General features: G+C 40.4%; 1 protein-coding gene across 1 annotated transcript in view; it reads right to left on the reverse strand.

The window, feature by feature from the left end:
• Positions 1-23573, reverse strand: part of hpse2 (heparanase 2) — an 80190-nt gene that overhangs the window by 33408 nt on the left and 23209 nt on the right. The window contains exons 4-5 of the mRNA XM_050071228.1: positions 1504-1677; positions 203-374 (exon numbers count right to left, since the gene is read on the reverse strand). Coding sequence (XP_049927185.1) covers positions 203-374; positions 1504-1677 — 346 coding nt within the window. The remainder of the gene's footprint in view (positions 1-202; positions 375-1503; positions 1678-23573) is intronic.

Raw genomic sequence — 23573 nt, forward strand, 5'->3', positions numbered from 1 at the left:
GCTGAAACGCTAGAACTGCAGAGTGGAAATCCATAAACACTGAACACTTTTGCAGTGTGTGTGTGTATGTGTGTGCGCGTTAAACACAGTAAAGCTCAGTAAAAGTCACAAACCGCTGCAGCATAACTTTCCACCACCTTCCCCCTTTTTTCCCTAACAAGGACAGGAATCCTGCCCAATCAATGTTTTATTGCTGACTCACCCATCCAGCAGCTGGATTGCATTCTTCCGGGGTCGTCCTGCATTGGGGCCGTAGAGGTGAGCTCGGTGGTAGTAGCGCACAGACTGCAGCAGGGTCCTCAGCTTGGTGTAGTCCTGAGCCAACTGGGTGCTGTTGACCGCGCGACCCACCATGCTGCGGTAGGCATTAGGCTCTGGGAAGAGGAGATGCAGTACACTGAGCCAGAGAGATAGAGTTTATACAAGCAACAGTGGGGAGGTGGAGGGGAATATTGTTGTTGTTGTAGTCTGATCTTGCTCTCCTAGAGAGTATCCAACAGCCAGTAGAAAAAGGGATAATTGGGCAATTCGCAGTAATACAGACAGATGGACTCAGTGTCAGGCGAATGGTCCAGGCGCACAGGGTGGCCTTGCAGTCAGTAAAACAAGGAGAGCGAGGGAGCTACTTTCCCCAAATAGAGGGAAACTAAACTTTTGCAGGGCTGCCGCTCTTTAACTACCCTACTAAAGACCATTTTGATTTTATCGGCAGCAGGTTGTGTAGAGCTCTAAAATAAAACTTTCAACATGTCTGTTTTGAGTAGCTGTGTCTGGGCTGCATTCCTGAAAACTATAATGAGGATATTACGAGCAAATTTTAAAGGATCACCTTTTCATTTAATTTGCTCTGTGCCTGCAGTGTCTGCGTGATTTGCTTGAAATGATCACTTTTGCTACGGTTCAAGTCCTCAAATGGTTCAATCAATGGAGTTTCCATGGTACTTTTAGGCTTAGGATAAAATTAAAGTTTCCACTGTGAGCTTTATTGCAGATGAAATGAAATGAAAATATGAAGTGATGTGCAGCAGGGAAACACAGGGCTCTGTGTGCACTGCAGCACCCCAGGAACACAGATGGTTAGGATGACATGAGGACTAGCAGTTCCTCTCATCCCTGAATGAACCCTCGCCTTAACCCTTAATCTGCTGGGCTCTCACTGACAGCTCAGGGCATCAATAACGTCTCTATCAAAGCAGTTGTATTCAGGAAATGTTTAATGAACAAAATATGCTTTCTCATAGCACAGTTTTAGTGGAGAAAAAACTCCTGGAGAGGATTCTGGACCTAAAACTGCAATTTATTGGACCAACCCTTCATTAAAAGTTTTCACTAGTCTTTTACTGAAATGATGTTGCTTTTGTTAGAGGTTGTATTCATTCAACGTTTCTGAATCTAAGGGTTTCCAGTAAGCTGCAGGAACAAAGACCACCATGACAGAACTTCCTTTTTATTACAGACTGTAGTCTATCATGTAATCTAATATGTGGTGTGTGTTGTACTGACCGTTGCCCAGCTCCCAGGAGATGTTGTACTTCTTTCCAGCGCCGTACTTGAGAAGGCTCAGGGTGGAGGAGGTGTTCCAGGAGTTGTCTGGGTTTCTGTGCAGCGAGTTGAGCCCCAGGATCAGGTGCAGACCCGCACAGTCGGCAAAGTTGTACAGTTTGTCTAAAGACCTGGCTGGGAGAAACCCACAAAGCAGTTGTAACTTTGATTCTTTTCATGCACCTGGAATCACATGCCCACATGACGGAGACCATGTGGAACTCATTGATCTGCTGATTTGCATGTTAGCTCTACAACCTACAGTATGAATGCATACATATGTGGCGCTCCTGGTTCCTTATCCACCTATATTTGCAGCTATGTCCGGTTTAACCTACACCTCACGACGCCTGCAGCAAGCTCACTACATCATTAAAGATCCATCACACCCCAGCCACCACTTCCTCAACCTCTTGCTGCCTGGCAGGAGATGCAGGAATATTGCAGCTCAGACTTCAGGGATGAAAAACAGCTTCTTTCCCTGAGCTGTGGTACAATAAACAATACAGCTTTTACCTTTATCCCACTGATTCCCAACTGGTCCAGCCATGGGGTCAAGATTTCTCCTTAGTCATTTGTTCAAGGTCCACACAGTTCAATGTATTCAGCGTCATACTTGTGTTTGGCCATGTCATGGAGCTAGTTGGCTGTCTCTGTCATATAGCTTTACGTTGGTTGCTCACTCTACAGCAGGGAACGGCACTTCAAAGTAAAGGCTCTGTGCCACAAATTCACAGTACTTCCTGGTAGGATTGATCATGTTGCTGTAACTGTTTGTATTTATTAATGTTTTAATTGATATTTATCCACCCCTTTTGTGTTTTAATTGATGACTCTTTGGTTTATATGTCTTCTTTTACTCTTATTTTGCTACACGCCCTGTGCACTAGGAGAGCTCTGTAATGTCATTATCTTGAAATAATAACAAATAAAGCTCTATCTATCCATCTTGTTGTTGTGTAACTGAAGAGAATATAAACAGATGTGGTAAATGGAGGTTCTCAATTTTAAGTAACAATTAAAACTCATGTTTTTACTGTTATTGTGATGCTGTGCACATTAACAGAAATCAAATGTACTGTCATAGGAACAATTTGGCCATTACGCAACTGGTCTGGCTAAAAACAGCAAGGGGGATATTGTGTTATAAAGCACTCTTCAGGTTCTCAACGCTGAGAACGAGTAAAAAATGTCGATCATCAATGAAAGCAAAATTTCATTTGAAAAACATTGGTTTTCTCCTTTTAAACAAACATGCTCCTTCTCATGTGTCTCATCAAAAAATTGTGGCCTCTTCTCAAGTCTTCAACCTCAGTAAATTGTAACATACACAATTAGCAAAAGGAGATTACATTTCTCAGTAGTAATGTGTATTGACTTTGTGTTTGTGCATGTGAGTCCAATTTATGCACATGACAACAGAGTTTTTGTCTTTAACAACATCCAGTGAGAATCCAGAAAGACTGATTTTCCCATCATGGACTCCTGTGGTGATGCGCTCCTCAAAGCAGCGAGCACAGGATCGTTCTGTTCCCGTGCAGCTGAATACTCACTCACATTTATGTCTGCTGTCTCCATCAAATCACGGTTCTCACTGGGCAGTAAAGTAGACAGCCTCACCACAGATGCTGGCATATGGTAAGAGTGCCAAAAGTGTTTGTTTACATTTTAACGTGCGACTGCAGGCTGCTCTTGGATACCTCAAGCTCAAGCGTTTTTGAAATTTAATCTGTTTGGAGTCATTCCATTAACGTAAATATTACCCTGACATCCGACCCTTGCTTCCCAGGTTCAACAGGAAACAGATGACGACTGTGTACCCGTCTGGTTCTGACTAGAGTTTGCCCTCAACTGTGGGTTTGGTACCAGCCGAGCTTGCCAACTGATCGCTCCAGCTCATGTGGAATGAAGACAAAAGCAGTGGGGAGCATGTGAGGTGATTCTTTTGGATACATGTCGAGCTGTTACAGTCATGTGAAAGGTGTGAGGTTCTCTTATATTATAATATTTAATAAATGAATGTGAGAGATACAAACGTCTGGCTTTAAGTCAGAGTCAAAATACGCTGGAACACTAAACAATGCTTATTAAGTCACGCTCCAGTGGAAATGTGGTTTTTTATTCAGCATTTACTGTAAGCCTTTACTTCCAATAGAGCAGTGGTTATGTATAATCCACAGAGCAAATAGAGAGAACAGAAAGATCGCTTGTTGCACCTGGCATTCATTGGTTTTTGAGCAGCGGCAGGACAAAGCCTGGAAACAAAAAAAACCCCATACTAGCAGTAACAATGGTTTTATTCCACACAGCACTCTTCGACAGCGTATGTCTCCTGAGTAAACTGTCTGTTCTCCATCTCATTAATAACCACCAATAACGTTATTATCATAATTGCTATTATCATAACTCCTTCCCTCTGTGGTTAAATCAGAGTGGTGTCTGTTTGCAGGAGCGGATTTGAGGGCAACAGGACAGAGAAAGTAACGCCAGATGTGGCTGTCAGGATGAGTGATTCCAGGCCTTTCCTCACCTGAGATCTGAGCAGAAGGCAACCAGCCTCGCTCCGAGACACAGCTAGCAGCCATGCACACACATCATAAAGGCATCATGAGATGCCCCAAGCTGCTAAAAATATTGTTTCTCCGCTGGCAGGTCTAAGAGCAGCATGTACTATCAAATAAATGTCCACGTGTTTATGTGTCAGTTTGGTTCCTGGGGAATTTTACTATTGATTCCACTTAAGCAGTGGCAGACGTACTCACAGCTGGCTTTCTTCTTTCTGATGATGAAGTCAGAGGTAGTTCTTCTAAGTGGGGAGTGGATAAGAAAGTAAATCATTCCATTTTTTTGGTAATATTGATTAAATTAATAGCTATAAATGCATCAATCATTATAGATGGAGCTGAAGTTACCAGTCAGTTAATTGGTAAGTCGATCTACAGAAAGCAATCAGTAATTTTTAAAGCAATAATAGTGAAAATATGATGCACATTCTCAGGTTGCAGCTTCTCAAATAGCAGAATTTGCTGCTTCTCTTTGTCATATTATATTAGTAAACTGAATATCTTAGACAAAACAACACATTTGAAGACGTCTCTTTGAGCTCTCTGAGCTGGTACATACTTAAGCTACAGTTAGCCATGAATTGTCTCAGTCAGGGTAAACAGGACAAACTAAACTTTTAATGGTGGTTAATCCTCAGTTGGCCAGGTCCTGTTTCGCCTGCACACACTAACAACAGCTACTCGCCCAAGGAGGAAGTATAACATTACTGGTCGGCATAGCCCGGCTCTCATTTATTGCCTGACAAAAGCGGAGGATCATATGCTTTCATCCAAAGAGAAAAAGATGCCGGGTAGATTCACCCTCCTGGTGTCAGGAAATCTGCAGATCACGAAGGCCAAACATGAAGGGGCTCCTATGCAGACACTAGAAAGCCCTGAAGCTACAAATCTGTGATCTCAGTCAGACGAAAGTAATGACATTACCAAGACACTGTGAATGTGTGTGTGTATGCACACATACTGCATTTTGTGTGTGTGTGTTGTTGCGATCACATCTGTGTAGTACTCAAGGAAAGAGATTGGAAGGATTTAATGAAATACTGTGGTAAATGGTGAATTTAGGGTAAAATAGCAGCACTTATTGTTATTGGACAATTACTCTGCCAAATGGGAACAACACAAATCATCTACTGTTTCACAAACACAGACGTAGACAATCAATCAAGCCAACATGAAAATGCCTTAACTTCTGTTATTAGTATCAAGCCAGAAATAAATGATGCTCATCCAACTGACATTGAATAATCTCCGAGTCAACATCATTATTCAGTTTGCTGTTTCTTTTTAAGAGTGACAGTTTCTAACAGTGTGTTGTAATACTTTTTAAAGTGGGTCTCAAAATTCTCAATTACACACAACACAATGAAAGCCTGTCTAAGAGGTCAGACTTTACTGTACTCACTCAGCTACAAACTTCTCTTTTATCCTACAAACAGTCCAGCCAGAAATAAGCAGAACTAACCCAGAAAACAGTGCGTGCATGCATGTGTGTGTATGTGCCTGTGTGTGTTTGCGTGCCTTTGTGTATTTGTGTGCAGCGGAAAGAGTGGGGTCTGGATATTGTCAAGCTGTCTATCTGATAGAAAAGCCAGTTCTGTGAAGCAGAGAGGCCGGCAGCATCAGTCAGTGTTATGCCTCATTTCTGCAGCTCTGCATATTCCCTCAAACGCTGAGGTACACGTAGGTCTATGTACACTGGGCCCACTCACACAAACACTGTTTGCTGGTTTATATACCACCCACATGAACCAGACTCCCATCTGAAGTTTCCAATGAAATAGCACTTTCCTCTGTAGCTGCACCTTTAGGAAGTTACTGTAGGCTGACAAGACAGGTGTATCTTTACATAGTCTCACATGGCCAAACCTATTGTCACAGGGCTGGGTCATTGCAAGAGAAAGATCTGGGAGCATTATCAGTCAGCTCGGGGAAAAATGCTCTGGTGTGTTTGTGTTTCTTTAAACCAATCACAGTCATCTTGGACAGTTCTACGCCTGTAATGCATCGACCGTGGCCTTGCAAAACAGTGTTGGGGATTAACTTGTTTTGGTGGAACACGTGAGGAGGCGAGCACTGTCATCAAAATAGCTAATTCTCTGTGAATGCCACAAAGAAACTGTAACAGACGTATGTCAATGTGATTCAACTTTTACTGATAAAAAAGAAAAACATAATTTGATAATTGGTGCCTTGTAGGTGAGGCTTGACTATATCTGGCTTTGGAGGAGCTCACTCAACCGGTTCAAACCACAGTCAATTGGGCGTGGTGGCTTAGGTAGAGTAGGCGTACCCATGTATGAGAGCAATGTCTTTGCTGCAGCAGCCACAGGTTTGATTCCAGCCTGTGGCCCTTTGCTGCATGTCATCCCCCATCTTCGCCTTTCATGCCTACACTGTCCTATCTAATAAAGGCAGCTTTACCGTGGTTGTTGACAAGTTGTTTTTTTTTCAGTCAGGAACACTTTAGTCAAAGAAAACTTTATTTCCATCTGCGGTATTATATTTGGCAGTATGGCTCTGTTTTGGGGCCTCTCTGCCTTTCCTCGGGCCTACGTAGAAAGCCTCTTCCAGAACACACCTCTCTGCCCTTCCATGTGCAAACAAGAAAAAGCCTGAGGCAGAGGGAACAAACCTTCCTGCCTTCCATGCGCCTACATTAAAAGCCTAAGGCAGAGAGAGCAGCAGCAAAAAAAAACAAAAAAAAAAAAAAACCCTGGGAACATAACAGAGCAGCATCAATGACAAACATAAATGACATTGATAAGTCAGACACAGCATGAAAAGGAGGAGCTGGGGTGGAGGCAGGTTGCAAAGGAAGCAGCGGAGGAAGCAACAACCGTAGGCAGACCAGAGCAGTTTAAATAGGGCACCCTGAATGAGATTCGCCAATTCGCTGCATAGAAAGGAATCGTGTGATCTATCAGCTGACTCCCTTAATCAATCAGCTGATGTAGCTGGGATGTGGGCTGAGCTTGACATCATGTCCTGCCTGAACTAACACTATGCTCAATTTGTTGAAGATCTTTAAAAAATTCACCATAAGAACAAAGCAGGCATGCTTTTTTCCACGCTCCAAGTCTTCGTTAAAACTTACCATTTTCAGAGTGTAGGTTTTTTAGCTCCGAGATTGTTATTACTGTTTTCTGCAGCAAAGGGGATTTAAAAAATGGTAACATACAGATAGCAGAAGGGAGGGAAAATGCCGCCCCAAACAGTGAGCCATTGGCAGCCTAATAGCAACAGTCTACATCTGCTGAGTCATACTAATCTTTGCATGACAGTCTCTCCTGGTACTGCTGTAAACTGTGATCTGTTTTACTTTTAAGCTGCAGTTTATTCATAATACACTGATTATCCTCATTAAAGAAAGATCTGCAAAGTGTTGTTACTTATGAGACAGACCTGCTTTTAGGACCTGGAAAGTGTTCAGATTGCAAAACGGTTTCACTTAACAAAGTTATGAAAAGCAGGCTGAGAGGAGGAAGACACGTTTTAAAATGTTAGTGATGGTAAACCACAAACATAAACCCTGTGCCCTTCACGTTTAATGCTGTGTTATGAATCAACTGCCAACTACATCGGTCCACTAACATTTCCCATGTTGACAATTATTTTCGCAGTGTTGCCAGGAAAAGGGAGGTAGGGCCAAAAATGTAAAAATCTGAAGCAATTTTTTTTTTTGTGAGGGATTATTTTTCACGTCACTGTAAAAAAGGGGTTCTCAAAGTCTTCTACTTGATCTACCGTGGCATGGATTGCACCTCATTGCTTAAATCGTAAAATATAAGGGTTTTGAATTCAAGATTTTCTATTTCAAATTTTAAATAGAGGAACACATTTAAATCTACATTTATAAAATACATATTTAATTTTGCTAGTAAGTTCTAAACTCAGGAAAGGGAATAAGTCAGGTTTAGTCATCTTAAACAAGTTTCATCTGAAAGTACAAGTTACATTCATAACTTACCTGGCGTCCATTCAAGCATGCTTTGTAAAATATTCCTCTGTGTACAGAGAGGAAAATGAATGCAGCCTACAGCTGTGCATCTGCATTTCCTACACTTCCTCCCTCAAATACAAATTCAGGTGATTTGTGAAAACAATTCTTGTCATCAACGTTAAAGTCTCAGTTCAGAAATGCTGATTTATTCCTACATTCCCCATCATTTTCGCCTCCGAAGAGAAAATAGGGAGCACAGCAAAAAAGCTTTGTTTTCTGTCTCTGGTTTCATGTAATGCAGAAAAATAATGACTTGCTGCCAGACGCAGCTTAATGCCACAGCAAATGTCAATTTGGATGTTTAGTCCTATCAAAATCAGCCTGGAACCTACAAGTACACACACACACACACACACACACACACACACACACACACACACACACACACACANCACACACACACACACACACACACACACACACACACACACACACACACACACACACACACACACACACACACACACACACACTTGAGACTTGAGCTGAGTTCTGGCTTGCTTTAAAAGACAAATCAAAACCGAATCCTCAAGAGGCATGTGCAGACAGGGGAGAAGGCTGTTTAGAGAAATTAATTCTGAGCCTTTTTTCCTGTTTATGAATACAATATGTTTTTCCATATCTAAAGATGCACATGTTGCTCTCCAAAGCTCTTCAAATGCACTATAAGCGTGTCCGCGCTGCTAATGAACATGATCTCAAAACATTTCTCAGAAAAGACTGGTGATACAATGACTTTGGATTTTTGATAGTAATTTCATTCTTTGTGGATTTCAGCATTGATTGTGAGTCAAAAAGACATGTGCATGAAATTACACCATTACACTGTTCCCATATGTAAGAGCATAGATGCTTGTAATTTTCTCTGTCAGCTGTAGCAACTCACATTACGTTGGCTTGAAGTGGGCAGTGAAACACAAGCATTACATTTGCATTGTGACCTCAGTGGGGAAAACATGGTGTAAATGGCTACTCTCAGACTGTCCATCCATCTAAGTGCTGGGGGCTATTGTTGATGACAGTATTTCAGGTTTTTCCAGATGGTCTGAGGAGTAATTTCACATTTATTTCTTAACACACACCACGTGCACACATGCAGTCGCAGACAAACAGCATTACCACTCATGAAAAATTTGGGAGTAAACTGCTTAAATATCTGGGAAAACCAAAAGTGTGGCGCAGTTATCATCAGCTCCTCCATCATGGCTTCAATCTATTTTCACCGCCAGCTCCTTCGATTCGTCTAGCAACTCTCTGCCTTCTGTTTCTCATTGGCCCAGTTACTCCACTAGCCAGATCCTCTGTGGCTGCAGAAAAAGACACTGCGACTGAAGCAAGGTCATCTCAAGACTGACGTTTCCAATTTGCAATTTTTGAAAAAGATCGCCAAAAGTTTAAGAACTGTTATCGACGCAGCTTGATCAGTCATCCGTATCGGTCAAAGCCAGACCGGTATCCTGTTACGGTCGCTGTATCGAAAGCTATTAAATGCGGTGTTTGCTATGTTCGCATGGCGTATCTGCGACTTATCCTGACGTTAACTTGACACTGCATGTTAGGGTTGCACAGAGGGAGAAATGTGGTTCTAATATATTGTGAGCCTGTGCTGCTCCGCCAGCGTGTTGCACAGAACCCAACGCCTCCATGTTTACACACACACACATCTCCGCATGGACTCTTCTTTCATACAGGATGGCTCCACTCCAGCGAAACCATTCAGGTCAAACCACTTTTGTATTTTTGAAGAATGCAAGATATGTGGTGGGCACCTGTTTTTAATTCTGTCAGTAGAGGGGGACCGATGTATGTGTGCGCGCACATGCGTGTGTATGGAAACAAATGTGTGTGTGTGAGAGAGAGATTACCTCAATCTGTGAATTTGCTGTGACTAGACTTGCGTGTGGCCCTCTTCTGTGTACCCAGTGTACGGAGACGCAGAGCAAGTCGACAGAGCTGGTGAGTAAGATGAGTGGTATGTTAACATACACTGGTCTCTATGTAAAGTACATCCACTCTCTGCTGCTCTGTGTGTGTGTGGGTGTGTGTGTGCGTGAGCACTTCAGCCTAGGCAACAGACGGCCGCAGACAACAAATCAAAGACAGAGAAGTGGACAAAATAACATCAACTGCTTTTCATTGGCTTTGGGCCATGTAACTCAAACCACTTGTTAGGGGAACAGGGTGTGAGGGAAATGCGTATGGGGTGTGAGTGGTTTTCACATCTGTTTGGCAATGGTCGCTGTCTATCACTCCCTAATGAGAAAAGTACGCTTTTAGATACTAATGACCTCACTGTGTTTGGCTTGTAAAGCAACAAAGGTGTGTGGAAGTATTTGTTTCCCAGGGGAGAAACATCACCATGTCTGTCTCTTCTCTTTGTTTGCACTGTGCGACTACCTACAAACCACAACCAAACACGTCCAGAGGAGAAGGAATTTCACCGCGAGCAAAAAGCTGTTTATGAATCATCCTGTTATTATAAACTGACAGGCTGTTTAGTAACTCGTGAATCTAACTGAAGGTCCATCTCTGTCTAAAGCAAACAAATCTCTGTCAAAGTGATTCTGAAAGTTACTCATCTTATTACTGAAATGAAATTTGGGGAAAAAAGGTCTTTTAAGATGCATCAGATGCTTGTTTAGCATCCAAACCTCTGAATGGGTGGACCTGTTTACAAGTTTGATTGACAGCTGAGCTGGCAGGGCTGTTTAGACAAAATGTAAACAAGCTTGTGTAACTGTAGCTTAAAAGCCAAGGACAGACAACATTTTGTTAGCAGTGGTGCTGAAGAATAAGGACAACAACATTTAACATCTGAAGCATCCAAATCAACATTCGAATGCTGTGCAGTCCTTTTTTGTTTCATTTTTTGCATGTCTGTTCATTCTGTTTAAACCCAGTACTAATGCACATTTGCAGAAAAAGATCAGGCTACACTAATATTATCAGTATTATACTATTTGTGGAATTAATTTCCAGTGTTGGCTGCGAAGGATTGTTTCCGAATCGTGCCATCCAAACATGCAGTAGGTATCATATTAATTTGCTGTGAGTTGTAAATTCATGACTACTGAGCAGAGTTGAGCAAAAAGACATCCTCACTCCAACCTCATCACATATCGATGTTTGGTCATCGACTTTCCACGTCAAGGTACGATGTGCAAGGTACCCTGGGTGCGTCGGTGAAGTTCTGCCTGTTACATGCATTGTCTTTTCAAAATATACTTCTGTTTTAACAGGAAATTTACTGTTTTCGTAAAGTCCGTTTCACAATAAACGCACTACGTTGGTACAACACCGTGAACTGACGTTTTTTTTTTCCTTTAAATACAAATGCACAAAGTTGGGTTTAGGAAAGGTTTGGCTTTACAATCTTACAGAAAGCGAACCCCAATCTCCCAGATGAAAGTCTGTGTTTGTTGGACCCATCCACCACCACTCCCACCAACCCTACTCAGCCTTCCACCTACTGACACCACTGGGCACCATTAAACTAAAACTACGACCAGCCACGTATCATGCTGATATGAAAGGACGGCTTTTCCATCCGTGTCTGACACCAGGGGTCACTGACCAAGCGCCAGATTTTGACAACTTCAGAGTGACCGGGTTGGAAGATAACGTTATCTCAGAGTCTAACTGGGGAAAAGCCTCTCTTCCTCCAGGCAGCTGCCTCCGTCTCACTCAGACTCACCCTGGGTCTGCAGCTGCCTGTACAGAGAGCAGCGTGAAAGCGAGGGCCACTCACTCAGCAGCACTCAACATCTGGTGACCGAAACATTCCCAGAAGTCAGCTGAGACTGAAGGGAAAAAAGACTGCTCAAATAGAAGATTCTCTGTCAACTGAGGCGTCTTGGACTGATGATTCAAACCCATGACCTTCAGACGGCAGCCCCACCAAATTTGCTGAATAAAGATGTAATCATTTCCAAAATTCACAACATGTATCAATCTAACAAAATATTCTGCTTCCATATTTCTTGGTGTTGAGCCATTTAAAAAACATTTTCACTGCGGTCAAAAAACTGTTCACTCTCCCACTTGCTACACACAACGTGAGGCACACAGCTGTGTTAATAGAGCGGTCTAACAGCACCATAAATTACATTTATAGTTGATTAAAAAAAAAAAAAAAAGACTGCCTGATGAATCACTTAAGATTTTGTTAGGAGTTTTATTAGTGCCATGATGTCATAAAATATGGTGACAGACAATCAAAGCTTCATTTGAGAAACTCAATAAAAAGCTTCGAATGTTAAAAGAATGGCATGCGGTAAAGCCCTAAAAGCTGCACTCATCAATACTCTGCAACGTGAAAGGAGCCCTCATCAGGACGAAACCACAAATAATGATCACCAACTCTGCAGTTCCTCTCAGCTGTTCAAAGCTTTGTGGCAGCTTTTAGCTCATCGTATTGGTTTCACGGTCATCATCTTTAGTCAAATTCTACGGCGTCATTTTTTAAGCATATTTTTGGTTGAACCACAACGTAATTATGGAAAGAATTTAGTAATATACAAATGTACTTTCTAGAAGACAGGGTTGAAAGAGAGTCAAGCTCTTCATAAGGAAATATATTGCAGGGCACACAATACAAAACTCCCTGAAGTGCAGCAGATGGAGTTTAAATGATATATCTTTATTAGCTGTGTTTGCAGCATCTCTTTGAACACTTAAAATGTGATTAGTGCTTAAGACATTAATGCTGTTTTGTTTTTAAGGTAAGGCCTTTAAAGATAGGGATGTAAGAGCCACACCTGACATTTTTACTACCAGGGATTAGTAAGACTGTCACCCCCAGAGAGGGCGGTTGTAAAGCCTCCACCTCTTATCCAGTTAGCCATCTCGTCACACACCTCTGCTGATGCTGTAATTGAGCTCTGATTGCTCTGTAATTGCAGAGAAACAAGACTCCCGCGGGCAGACCGAGTGAAACAAGAGGGAGCGTAGCCCAAGGCTTTACTGCCCCTGAACCATCAAAGAGTTTGGACATAAAACAATGTCTGCAGCCCTTCCCACAAAACACCTGCTTAGGCTGCAAACACAGTGCAGATCCCTGATTACTCATCCGACGGAAGGACATTGTTAAGCTCTTAACAAATGCCTCTTTTAACATCTTAAAATTCATCATGTTCAAAAAACGTACGACCAACAAACCAAGCAAACAAAACATTTGTTTATGGGCTATTTAGGACATCTGCTACATTCCCAGCTCAGGATCTTTGATCCCAGGCTGTGTGATGGATGAGGGTTATGAAGACCAGATCCCGAGCAGGGCAGCAAAGCAAACACACGGTATCCCAGACTCCCTTTCACTGCTAGAATAATCACCATAATCACAGCAATCATCTTCCACTCTTAAACTATATCCACACACATTACTTATGCTTCAAACTGGAGGTTCTGTCTTCAGATAAACCAGCAACGCCAGATTAAACAGTTACAGAGTCACCCGCCTGCATTACGACAGTTCTATATCTAATTACACAGTTATAATATCAGATAAAAGTTACAAAAGGTTTTGAGAATGCTACTATGTAATGTAGTGACCACACCTACTATGTAAGCTATTGGCTATTTTGTAATTTAAATATAATGACTGATAATGAATCTAATTAAATTTAATTGAATGAATGATGGAACGACATTTCACAAGTTTATGCAATAATTTCACAGTTATTCTGTGATAATACCTGTGACCAAACGTCTGCCAATGACTTTAAGCCAAGGACATCATTTCTATACACGGTCCCTTAACATGTGTGCCAGAATTTCATATTCTACTTTCTTAATGTGTGACACAGTTGTTATCAGTGGTGGGAAGGTTACTTTTGAAATGTATTAGCTTCAGATTACTATTATATCTTGTATAAATGTAATAAGTAATGTAATTACTTCAATTACTTTACCAGAATAATGTAACATTTGTCACTGTCAGCGCTTACATTAACTAGCCTGCAGATGTTTCTTCAGCTTTGACAGCAAGCATTTTAATGCTGACGTTTTCTCCGCTGGGAAATAAGCTTTACACTGTACAGTGATGTTCGAGCCTTTTCTGATTTCAGAAGAGAATTTTTTGTTGAATTTTCTAAGGATCATATGGCAGAATGAATTTGGGTGTGAATTAGACAATGAGGGATGGTTACAAATACTATGAAATACTGGGAAATATATAAAGGAGGTGAGGAGGAAATTTACTCAGTAAATTAATTTATAGGTTTTAGTTTACTCCTTCTAAGCTGTACAGGATGGGTCTACTGACTGATAATTTTCGTTGGAAATGTCATAAGGACACAGGAACATTTCTAGATGCAATCTGGGAATGTAAACTGGTTAACCTATTTTGGGAAAAAGTTGTGCATCACATAGGGAAGAGGTTGCGCACGACGGTACCTAAATCACCAAGCTATGCCTTCTGGGGGACCAAACAGAATTGCCGAACGTATCAAAATATGACCTTGTTGTGATAAATGTAGGGGTCGTCACAGCTGCTCGAGTGGTCCTCAGATTCTCGAAGAGTGCATCACCTCCAGATTTTGAAAAATGGAAGGAATCTATGTTAGAAATTGATACAAACACATTAGGGTCAGCAATGAAGTTGAAAGCTTTAAGAGGTCATGCTTTTTCGTGTGTAATATATCTGTTGAACTGTAATGATGTGGTGTTTAGTTGTGCTGCTGTGGTTGCTAAATTACTATTGTGGGTATAAGAATGTGTAACTTCAAGGTGCCCGTGGGTATGCTGAGTTCCAATAACAGCACTGTTAAAAAATTGTCCCAGCAGTTTTGCTGACCTGCCTACCCTGAAATATGCTGAAAGAAGGTATTCCTTCGCAGCAAATAGATGCAAATAATAAAAGGATAGTTAAATTCTACATATAACCTTTTTACCAAAAGGTATATATATATGGATATAACCTATTTGTAATCACCAACATTTTGATTAGTAACTGTAATTTAATGAGATTTTTTTTACGCTAACAGATAACAATTGCATTTATTTCGGAATTTAATTACGTAACTCCATTACATGTAACTAGTTACTCCCCACCAGCTTGTAATTCACATATTTCCGAAACATCTGCATGTAATAAATCCTTATGAAAGGCTTAGAACTGTCGATGCAAAGCCTCTAATTTAGCACAGTTTTCGGATGATCAAAGACCAATTTTCAAGGCTGTAAATTAGAGAACTTTCACCTTAATTGATGCTATTACTTCATTATTACAGCAGTAAAATAATGATTTAGTGGTATAGCAATGCAGCTCGTGTAAAAAGAAACTAAAGAATCACTGCATCAATCCTCTCCAAACTGCTGGCCAGTGAAGGTCAAACACTACAGGGGGCACCTGCCTCAGCCAGCCGGACAGTCTCTCCTCTCATAACTCTTCACTTTTAAGTCCCAGTTGAGTTTCTACAGCAACTCGTTATGATAAAACTGGGATTTGTCCCAGCACTGTGATGGATATTCCTGCCAGATGTTTATGGAGAAAGATAATGGGACTTTTTTTCCACCATTCACCTTAACAAATATGTCCCAAATGTCTCAAGACTGTCTTCTCATCAGTCTCGGGCTCCTGCTGAGTTTCCTCGATGCGGTCTGCTGAACACATAAAGCTGCATTATTGGAATCTGAGCCCATTTCCACATTTGAAAACTTTTTTCTTTCTTTCTCACCATTTGTGCTTTCCATCTCCACTCAGACGTGTTGGCAGACGTTTGCACGCAAGTACGATTTTGATTTGTTTTATTATTGTATTTTGGTCAATTAGTCTGTTTAGATGTTTGATGTTTGGAAAAATGACATTCTGCTTTAATGCTTTAACACTTGCGGTGGTGCTTTCAACTGAAGCAAAAACCATATTGCAGGCTAAAGGGGTTTGGAAGCAATCCCACACGGATGTTTTTTTTCCATTTTACAAATAAATACCAATTCATTTACACCCACTGTGGGAAACCTAAAAATTACACAGACCTGTCAAATCATTACTGCAAGATCATTCATCTAAATAAACACATTTAGTGTTTATTTGTCTCATTGATTAGTTTGCACAATTTAGACAGTACTGACAACATGAACACCCAATACAAAAAAAATCAAAACAAAACCTTCTCAAAATTTCTAAACAATAATATTAATGCAGTGATTTGATATTAGATTACACCATTTTTCCAAGTCTCTGTCATAGATTAGTTTATCATTACAAAATAATCTACTCTGACAATGACTAACAACAGTGAAGGTCATTAAAATGCAAGAGGCAGAAGTGGCAGAGACAGAGATGGGACTACGCCATTGTTTTGCAAGTCTTTGCACCTCTGTTCCAAGCCAAGACTGACAGGTCCCAAGTCAAGTCCCAAGTCCTGGTTTCGATACCTAAACAAGTCATAATGCGCTCTTTACTAAATGTGATGCAATTTTAACATCAGATTTATAACCTATTAAATTCACAAACATCTTGCTTTGATTTTAGAAATTTGTATTTATTTGTCAAAACAAGTTTGTTGGAAGTTGTTGTGTCTCTTTTTCCACCCACATGTTTTGCATTCTGCAATTTGTTTGTGGTTGAGCACTGCATAGGTTTTGTACATGAACAAAAATATCTATGGTGACATTTTTTTCCAACTGGTGCTCAGAAATGTTACATTATTTCTTCATGGCTCTCTCCTCTGCATTTTGATTGGATGCTGTCTGATTGGTTCAAACAAAGTGTATCTGGAGTACTGAGTGTCAGCTTGCTGGAAATAGCATTTATGATAGTTAATTCAGGAAATGAGGGGAAATTAATTGATTCATGACACACTTTTGGAACATCATACTTTTTAATTTTTGGGCTTGGGAGAAGATATCAAGTATTTTCAAATCAAAAAACTCAAGTTCAAGTGAAGTCACGAATCACTGGTGTTAAAGTCCAAGTCAAATTGTAAGTCATTCTTGATTTTGTTTATTCAAGTCTAAAGTCAAAAAAAAAAAAAAAGTGACCCAAGTGTGACTCAAGTCCAAGTCATATGAGCCACACAAGTTACAAAAAATAAAAATAAAAATATGAATGTTATGATGTGGTTCTGTCGTTTGGATCAATCTGCATAGAGGATGGTGAGATACCGCATATAGATACTGTATATATTTTCTTATTTCAAACATCTCCTCAGGATGTTTGTGGTTATATGATACAAAATACCACTTGTATATACTTATATATTAACAAAGCCTCTGTTAAAATTTGCTCTGTAGTTTGTAGAAAAATGAACTGGTGCTGAAAATGGAGCACAACAATTATCCAACTAAAGCAAAATCCACAGACTAGAGGTGTCACATGGACTTTTAGCAAGTTAGTAAAATGAGTAAATAAAAATTATTGCAGGTGACACCAGAAATATGTGCGAGTCAGTTTATACAGAATAAGTTATATTTTAAAGGGTTTGAGGTCAGCACAGAGAAACTGCTTCACATCTGGTAAGAGTAAGATGTTTAGGTTACATCTGGAGGATTTCAAAAATGTTTCATGTTGGGAGGATAAGAACCTCAGCAGAGGTTTTAGAAGATGAAAAGACAAAGTGTCCTGTAATATCTTGAACGCTGTTAAACACAGGAGACGGCTGTATTTTGTTTGCTCACAGAACATTTGATTCGCCTGAATCCAGCATATTTTTTAATCTTTTTTATATTACTGATGCTCTCTGGGTTATGTTATCATTTTTAAATAAATGTGTATGAAGACTCTGGATTAGACAGCACTATAGTAACTTGATACTGAAGTCTACCTTGACAAATGTAAGTCTAAAAGAAATAAACTATTTTTGACATTAAACAATGCATTCTGATTCACTCTTACTTTCAAATGTGTAACTTGTAAAATGTAATATAATATATGCAACAGCATGTTGAAGACTTTTATAAACTTTTGCCCGTGTGTGCCAGCTGCAAACGATCTCTCCTATTTTTAAACTTCTGTTTGAATTATTCCTGAAAGCTGCACAGAAGAATAAGATTACGGTGAATCTATTAGTTGTCCAACATGACCACAGGATCACCTGCAGCATCATTTTAGTGTTGAGTTGCTAATGTTGCTGTGAATGTGTTCCCATGTCTTTTCTGGACCTGTGGTGAAGGATTCTGAAGGCAGTGGAGTTCACCAAGGAGAGAACAAGTGATGGTGAGCCAGGCTATTAGCGTAGCGAGTGGGGCATGCTGGCTGCATCAGACCCCGGGTTTCCTACTCTGCCAGGGGAAGGACCAGGCCAAGCAAAGCCAAGCAAAGCCAAACATCTGCTCCTGGTTAGAGGTGTTGGCTCCTGCCATTCAAAGCAGAGGTTCAAAACCTCAGGGAAAGGTTTCACTTGGCCTCCCTTCGCCTGGGCCACTGCAAGCAGTCCTGTATGCTCCCTCAGGGAATGCAGGTCTGAGGAAAATACCAAAAAATTCAATTCTACTTTTCCTTTCCGTGCTTCACTCCTCTGACCGAGGCAAATTTCATTACACACTTATGGACTCATAAAATTCCTTCAATAACACAGCGCTGTGTCCTGCACAACCGAGTTTCGGAGTAAAAGGGCTTGGAGGGCAACCAGAGCCTCAGCGCATGAGACCCGGTCATGACCGTAGTCCAGTTTCTTTCTTCGTCCTTTCTATATTTCTTTACGACACATAAACAGCTGCATACTACAGTTAGGACATAAAATAAATATATTTTAAATGTGTTGCACTGCTTAAGTGATGAAAGCCCATAAAATACTTTACATATTTTCCCCTGTCATCTTGTGACCATACATCAGCTGGGATCTAATAAAATCTCCAAATAAAAACCCAAGGCACCAATTACTGGATACTTAAGCCAATTAACAAAAACAGAAACAAAGAGAAACTTTGGCAAACGAGAAAGAAAACAATTTGGTCACACATCTAACATTAAGCTTCCATTACCTCTCTAATGAGCCAATAAACTTTTCGGAGGTGACTGATCTTCAGATGTAGCCAAACCGCTATCTGTTGTTGGTCTCAGTAAAAGTAGGTTACCATCCTAACAGCCAAACCCAAACTGGCTTCCATATGTGTCCGGCCAAGTTTCGAGCATACTCTTTAAGATTTACAAACAAACAAATGCCCTGCTCCAACAGAGATGTGGGTTCTGACTTAAAGACCTTTTCAAAGCCCTGTCTGACCAAGAAAACACACAGCCTATCATGCTTCTCTCACTTCACACAAACAAGTGTAAATAAAAAGCCGCACAGTAATCCATTACCACCTAAAGCTGTTCAGTAACCAGTATATTTCACAACAAATGGAAAAGTAAAACGTGTCGAGGAGATAATTCTGCCATGACGTTGGTTTCCCTTTAAGATTTTACATTTCAGCTGTTTCCTGGAACTATTATGTATGTTGTTTGGATACGAGTGTTGTTTGTTATTTGGCTGTTTGTTCGACAAAGTCTGCACTGAATCATTGTTTTGGAAGGTAGCTGAGCACCTGGAGTGTTGGAGTTTCTAAAATGAAACATGATATCAGGTCCTTGCCTGGATTTGTTTACTGATGCATTAGAGATTTGATGTTAGTGGTGAGCAATAAAGACAGGTCATGAGCTGATAAAGCAAACATGTAATCAGAATCAGTATCTCCCCGTTTGCATTATTTCAGACTCTTATGCAGCTTTTCTCACCAGTCAGCTATGTGCGTCCGCTATAGCTGTGCATGATGTTGCATATTCATGTTGCATAACACGAATTTGAAAGAATAAATGTGTTGATCTGTTCAATTTGCAAACTGCCACATGGTAATTTCTCCACTGCATGAATAATGCATGTTGATCATGATCTCTCTGAATGCAGAAGCACTTCATGATGAGCAGCCACTAAATTTAGAACTCCGGTGCAATTATTTACACCGAACCAATATGGTTCTTGAACACATGATCACCCAGTGGCAACAAAGAAGCCCTGCAGGTGTGTCAGGAGATGTTGCTTTGCAATTTATTCCCATAGTGAGGCACAAATTTTCATTATAATGGAGGAAGAACGTGCTTCTCCTTTATTTGAGCTTAAATGCAGCTTTGGTGAAGAGCAAACTCAGGCATCACTGAGTCCACTTTTTACTATCTGTCATCCATCTATTCTCACCTCATTAAAATTCTGTCTGAATTTACCATCTCATAAATATTATTTAGGAGTATTTCAAAACCCATAAGGACAAAAACATCTCTTGGTAAGTAGTGTGTCTCATGCTCATGAATGTCTTTTTTTTTTCTTTCTTACTTTCGGTTGTATCAACCAGATGTTTTCAGAGCTCTACAGACACCATCCTACATTGGGAAGTACTTTCTTCCCAAATCCCTCTGAGGCACAGACACCCTCTCATTTCCAGACTCTCAAAAACTTTGTGTTTCACCCACATCGGCTAAACGTAGCAGTGCACGCTTCAGCCAGTCTGTGACCGCCTTAGCCCATGCTCTGAGTGCACATTTAAACTTTGTATGATAACCTGCCTGCACCTTCGTAAGAATGCAGAACAAATATCCTGAATTATTTAGGTTTGGTGGAAATGTTAAATTTGGACTGAGAGGCAAAGTGTAGGCCAGTTTTATTTCTGGAGCTTTTTTTTTTTTTTTTAAATTTAACTGGACTGAATAATATACACTACAAGTATGAAGGCATACAGAATATACTGTTTGTGTTTTCCTATAATTTGTTTATGTGGCCTCAGATGTGCATTAGAAATTTATAGTCTGCCTTATAAGCCTGTTTGGGCTATTTGAGAATTCATCAGCAGTTAGGTAAGTCCATTCAATAATCTGTAGGGAAGTCTAGTTGCAGATGCAGCCATACCAGCAGTAGGAGGAGCAAAAATCTAAGTGTATCTTCATAAACAGATGATCAAAAAACTGAAAAATCATCTCTGTTTGAAGTTATATTAAGGTATGAGCGTTTAATTTTGGGGTTAGGTTACCTTTAGTTTATCCACAAACTGCTGAGACGACCCAGTGCAGGCCGACGAGACAGGCAAATAACACTGTGTGACGCAGGGCGTAAGGCATCACCTCTGGGTGAAATACCAAGTTTTCAGGGAGTCCCTTCTTGTTTCATGTGAGGGTCAGAGGTCAGTCACAGCCAGGAGCCACACCTCTGGAGCAGGTAGAGCTTTAGTCTTTTTCTCAACGCTTCAACAAGGAAGGACATGTTTTCTCAATTATTGTTCTTTTTTGATTTTACATGGAGAACAATATAACAGTTATTTAAGTATACATAAAATCAGATTGTACATTTGATATACATGAAACCAAAAATTGTTATTCTAGTCACATTTAGGAATATGCGCTTTTCATATAATAAATAATATGAAATACTGTTCTGTTTACCATCTGTTGGTGTCAGAGGTGACCCAAAATGAATGCAAATTTCAAAGTTAGTGGCTTGTGAAAGGTCTTTGGAAACACCCCTTTTTATTAAAGATGTTTTCTTAAGAGAACTCTGAAGATGTTATTTGTGCTCTGAGGCTATTGAGGCATCTAACAAGTGTGAAGCAACTGAACCCTGAGCACTTACAGCTTTGCTCAAGCTTGAAGGCACAGTTTTACACCAAAGGAGTCGACTGGGATGGGTCTACACTCTCTGAGCTGGGATGGTAAAAAGATTGGTTCAGAGAAAAACTGAAAGCAGTCTTTGTTGGTCTCATATGAGGAAAAATGTTTTACTCATACGTGTTGTTCTTTTTTGTCTTTGCTCTTTCACGCCTCCTCTTGTTCCCCATCTGTCTGTTGCTGTTATTTAATTTCTCAGTCCTTCCATTCCCTTTTCCCTTCCCTCCGTCTCCTCTCTCTTAATCTGACTTTGTTCCCTCTCGCTCTTGTTTTCCCATTTCAAGGGCTGAGAGCTGCAGTGTGAATCTCCAGCTCAGCAGGACACCGCGGAGTGATAGATGGCCCATGACAAGGTCCAACACAATCCAACAAGCCATATGCTCGGAGTGAAAAAAAACTAGAAGAATTAAACAGGATTCACAAGTGGCCTGAAGAGAAACATGCCAAACTCTTATGCAAGCAACATTTTCTGGAGTTTATAGGAATATACTGGAGGCTTTGACAATGAGATTGATGTCCCCGATGCAAAGAAAAGAAAGAAACAATCTGTTTGATGAAAACATATATTTCAAACTATGACAGAAAACTTAAGCGAAGCTACCATGTTGGATTTGAATTAATGAGCAACAGATCATGTTTTAAAAAGAGGCAGCATGAAAATAATACAACTCTATCATGTTAAGCTTGGGAGCTGGTTTGAACGACATTACGTCTCTTACTGAACAAATTTGCAGTTGCAAGTGAGTATTATGTAAATGCAATCTCCAGGAAACTGGCTTACACGGAAAGCATTAGGAGTCCTGAGAAAAAATCTCTCCAAGTGAATCTTACACAGATTTTTTACACATGTTTACCAATGCATTTTCAAAGCTCTTCCATAACTTTATTTCAGTACTTTAAAATGGGTCGGCCTATATAGCAATGCACCTAAACACACTGCCCAGGTATTTGCATATAAGCAAACTGCTGGTGCTTGCTAACGTAACTCATTCATTTGACATTCTTGTCACCACTAGCTGCGCAATTATACCCATTGCTAGCAGACCAGCACATATGGACACTTTGCAAAACGTCAAGGCCAAGCATCTTTGTGGGGACTAGAAAACCCAACCAAGTTGTACGCAGTTATGTCTTGTTATATAAATGTCTGTTTTATGGACATGTCTAATAATTATTTTGCAACCTTGCCTGAAACTGACCTCACGTAATGCCTTAATAAATGAAGGTTGATTGATGTCACGTGCCTTCAGTCTTCCATCCGTCCAAGTGGCTCAATAACCTAATACAGTCATTGCATAGTTCATGTATAGATGTCAGATGTATACTGAATGTACACCAGGTATCGTTACGCTAAGTGTTGTCTGTAAATACTCAACCTTTTAATTACCAATTGTTTGATCTATAGTGGGAGATGACAGTCATCATACTATACTGTATAACTGCAGCAGCCTTCCACTTAAGCTAACGTTAGCTATCCATCAGTAACTATCACCAGCAACATTTAGCCATTTACCACACTAACAATCAATATTCACGAATCTTATGTCTCTCAAATCTCACTCTGAAAGCCTGGGTTAACTGGCTACACAACAGCTTTGCAGCAGTTTGTCCTCTGATATAACAGCACTTTTCTTTCCTCCAAAATGAGGCGCAGCTTTGGCGATGACACAATACTGGTCTGTTCTATGTGTACCACGTGATACTATTGACGTTTCAATGGTCATATTTTTGGGAGTTTTATGAACATATTTAAAAAAAACAACAAGTCGAAGGCAATGACACCCGGTTACGCCAATCGGAGGTCACTAAAATTAATATTGCCTCGGTGTGTGAATATGCAAAAACGATGTCGGACTCCGTAGTTTTCTCTGGACCCCTCCCAAATCTGACCAGTGAT

Source organism: Epinephelus moara, chromosome 19 (genome assembly GCF_006386435.1).
Source record: "Epinephelus moara isolate mb chromosome 19, YSFRI_EMoa_1.0, whole genome shotgun sequence".
Classification (NCBI taxonomy): Eukaryota; Metazoa; Chordata; class Actinopteri; order Perciformes; family Serranidae; genus Epinephelus; species Epinephelus moara.